This window comes from Mustela nigripes, unplaced genomic scaffold, assembly GCF_022355385.1.
Source record: "Mustela nigripes isolate SB6536 unplaced genomic scaffold, MUSNIG.SB6536 HiC_scaffold_3420, whole genome shotgun sequence".
Lineage (NCBI taxonomy): Eukaryota > Metazoa > Chordata > Mammalia > Carnivora > Mustelidae > Mustela > Mustela nigripes.
Window position 1 is genome coordinate 1 of NW_026742826.1, and position 3,788 is coordinate 3,788.

At 38.9% G+C, this 3,788-nt stretch overlaps 1 protein-coding gene across 1 annotated transcript; it reads right to left on the bottom strand.

Annotated features, from left to right (window-relative positions):
- Positions 1-3: 3 nt before the first annotated feature.
- LOC132009032 (protocadherin beta-10-like) lies at positions 4-3,782 on the bottom strand (the record flags this gene model as incomplete). The annotated part of the gene is made up of 1 exon (XM_059387458.1): positions 4-3,782. A coding segment is annotated over exon 1 (1,293 nt), but the record flags the coding sequence as incomplete, so codon positions are not given.
- Positions 3,783-3,788: the final 6 nt, after the last annotated feature.

Sequence of the window (3,788 nt, forward strand, 5' to 3'; positions counted from 1 at the left end):
TTTCAGCCTGGGGGTCCCCAGGTCGGTGACGGTGATGGTGATGTTGTACTCGACCTGGCTCTCTCTGTCCAGCCCTCCTTCTGTCATTAGGATGTAGAAATTTTCCACAGAGGGTTTTAGAAGGAATGGCAGATTATCTTGAATGTAGCAAAGCATCTTTCCATTTTCTCCAGAATCTCTGTCTTTAATTCTAAAAACAGCGAGTACCGTCTCAGGAGAGTTCTCAGCAACATAGTTGGAAAGTGATGATATGACCAGTTCAGGGGGATTGTCATTGACGTCTAATACCTCCACCAAAACTGTACATGTTGCAGTAAGGCCCCCTCCATCCATTGCCTGTATACTTATTTTGTAAGACTTTATTAGCTCATAATCAAGCAACACTAAGAGAATAATTTCCCCAGAATAAGGATTGACTTGAAAGGTTGTTCGTATATCTTCGGAAGCATCAAAAAGTGAATAGGATATGTCCGCATTGACTCCAGAATCTATATCTCCTGCAGAGACTTTTGCAATAAGAGATCCTACTGTGCTGTTCTCTGGGGTCTGGGTCTCATAGATTGTCTGAGAAAACTGGGGGACATTATCATTGATGTCCAGGATCACAATTCGTATTGTCGTGGTCCCAGACCTGGGTGGAGTCCCACCATCCAGTGCTGTGAGAGTTAAACTGAGCTCATGCTGCTTCTCCCGATCCAGTGCCTTATCCAACACTAGCTCTGGATATATCATGCCTTCATCACTGTCACTAATTTTAATATGGAAAAAAGGGTTCAGGTTGATGGTGTAGCTTTGGATACCGTTAAGTCCTCCATCTGCATCTTCTGCTCTTTCTAGTCGAAATGCTGTCCCTTCAGCTGTACTTTCTAATATTTTTAAGACTGTCTCTTGGTCCCGAAACATTGGTGAATGATCATTTATATCCCTTACCCTCAGTTCAGCCCGGTAAATCTGAAAGGGTTTATCCATTAAAATTTGGAAATATAGCATGCAGGGCTCCGTGAGGCCACACAGTTTCTCTTGGTCCAGTTTCTCATTCGTAAGCAAATCTCCAGTCTGAGAATCCAGGAGCAGGTGTTGTTTGTTGTCATCGGAGACCACCCGGGCTCCCCTTGCAACCAACTCCTGGTCCCCTAGCCCCAAATCTTTTGCCAGATTGGCAACAAATGATCCTCTCTCTGTTTCCTCTGTTACCGAATATCGTCCAAACCCAGAACCTGCCAAGGATACTCCCCCAAACAGAAAAAGAAATAGGACTTGCCTTTGTCTTGGGCAGCACAACGTTCGAGCCTCCATTGTTTCTTCAGAACACCTCTTTTGTCAATGTTGGTCACAGTCACGCTCCCAGCATAAAGAACCAGCAGTAGCAACCCCCAGACCTACGCCATGCAGGGGTCTGGGTTTTTTTTTCCCTTTCCCAGTCTAGGGCCACTACAGGTTTTCTCCCAGCTTATGGGGCCTGATCTTCCTTTTCTGTTAACGACTTCCGCAGCCTTCCCAGTTCAGAGTGGGTGTGTTTTGGGTTTTTTTTTTTTTTTCTTTTTTCTCTTTAGCCTGCAGCGCCACCGCGTGGTCTCCAGCAGACTCAAATAGCTATACCCAATGTGTATGTGCATATTTGGAATTTTTTTCTTTAGTGACTCATTTAAATATTTTGTTTTTCTTCTCTTTTTATTAGTTTTTTAGAAAGCAATGTTGAGATAGAGTACTATTCACATTGTTGAGATTTTTCACTGCTTCATAGGAAAAGTTAAAAACTCAACACTTGGAGTTGCAGTTTCTAGCTGCTAACTGTCCACCTCATCATTTAACCTTTAGCTCTTTAGTAAGTCTTTCACTCCTGACACTATTCCCATGCAATGTCATGAACCAAAGGGAAAATAGTGGTGATGTCTAGGACCACCAAAATAACAGATTTTACTTTTCTAAAAGCATATGGCATAAAACAACAGATTTTACTGTTCCAAAAACATTGACCAAAACTGACAAAACAAACTTGTTTCACACATTCTTCAACAATTTCTTCAAAATCTAATTACATTGCCTAAATAGATTCATTCATAAGAAGAATTTAGACTGTCCCTCCTCTGTGCTCCTATAAAAACTTGTATAATTTGCCCTGTGAATATTATTGCTTCCTTTTTCATTTCAATCTGCCCCTTCTTCAGGCCAGTCTGTCCTTATGTAAGGAGGGAAACTATGTCTTAGTCATCTTAGGTTTGCAAATCAGACACCCGGTGCTTGCTATATTAAGACATGGGTAAATAAACTCTATTTAGTAGGCTATGAAAAAACTTTCAGTGCCTTAAATTCTAACCATTTGAAAACTATTCTTTCACTCATTCTTAGGAATTTCTGTTTCCTTTCTTTTATATGTCTTTGTTTCTCTGGTATTAGCTTTAAAATTACTTACAGAATTAAAGAAGGACTGATCTTTATTTTAAGGTCCCTCTTAATTAAAATCTGGTGGGATCTAATTTCTTTGTGTCAAATATAAGGGAGGAGAAAAAGAAACTACCCTAACAGCTATCTGAACACTACTGAAAGAACAGCATGATAACATCTGCCTCATAGAGAATTTTATTCAAAGGCCTAATATCTAGAAAGAAGCTCTACTTTTCCCATAATAAGCTAGGAATACAGCTTAAATTAAGGGGTATAGTACAGGGAAAGGGCTAAATACTGCCAAAATCTCTAATCGCTGAACATAAAAGCCACGCCATACAAAACTCTGATGACTTATTGTTTTTTAATCCCCAACTGAATGGGACCCTGTTGTTAGCCATTAAAAACTTAACAGAGGGGGCACCTGGGTGGCTCAGTGACTTAAAGCCTCTGCCTTCGTTCAGGACATGATCTCAGCGTCCTGGATTCCAGCCCCAAATCGGGCTCTCTGCTCTCTCTGCCTACTTGTGATCTCTGTCTGTCAAATAAATAAATACAATCTTAAAAAAAAAAAACTTAACAGGGATCACTGGTATTTTCCCTCCAGAATTTAAAACAAAAAAATATTAAATATTTCTACACGATGCTATAGAACACCTAAACTTTGCTTTTTTGTCTCCAAACTTAAACATATACACACACTCATCTTACAGAGGTGATTCTTCTTATTTTAGAAAAGACATATTAGAGGTTTATGTATCATATCACACAACAGAAACATTTTATATAAGCAGGTACCAATACAGGGAAAATAGAACTTAAAAAAATAATATAGGTCTTAAAATTTGCTGTAATAAAAACTGAGGTCGATAAACCAAAAAAAAAAAAAAAAGTTTTAAAGGAAAAGAGAATACCAAATAATACATAGATCACAGGCAGATTATTTTAATAACTAAACAAGTTCTAGGAAAACTAAAATGAAAAACAAGTACGAAGTCAATAAAAATATTTATGAAGTGGAAAAGTGTTAATGATGCCATCTTTGAAGGTAGAGCCTATTTCACTTATTGGGATTCCACTGAAAAATATTTCAATGGCTAAAAATATGAAGGAAAGGAAATTTGTGAAGGTAGGCATAAAACTGGAAGTTGAAGATGAGCCAAATAGAGAAAATTAAACACCGCCTTATTGGTGGTGGTGGCAATAGCCGATTTAATCAAGAAAATAATGTTAGAAGTTAATGTGTGTATTAAATAGGTTCCCAGCAATAATTATATCCCAAAACTATCTCGGAAGGAGGAATTTTCTTCCACTTCCCTTCCTGTGCTCTGAAACTGCAGATTTGGGATAATGGGCTTGAGGAACTTGAACTCGCCGGTCCCAGATCCTCCCCTCAGACACAC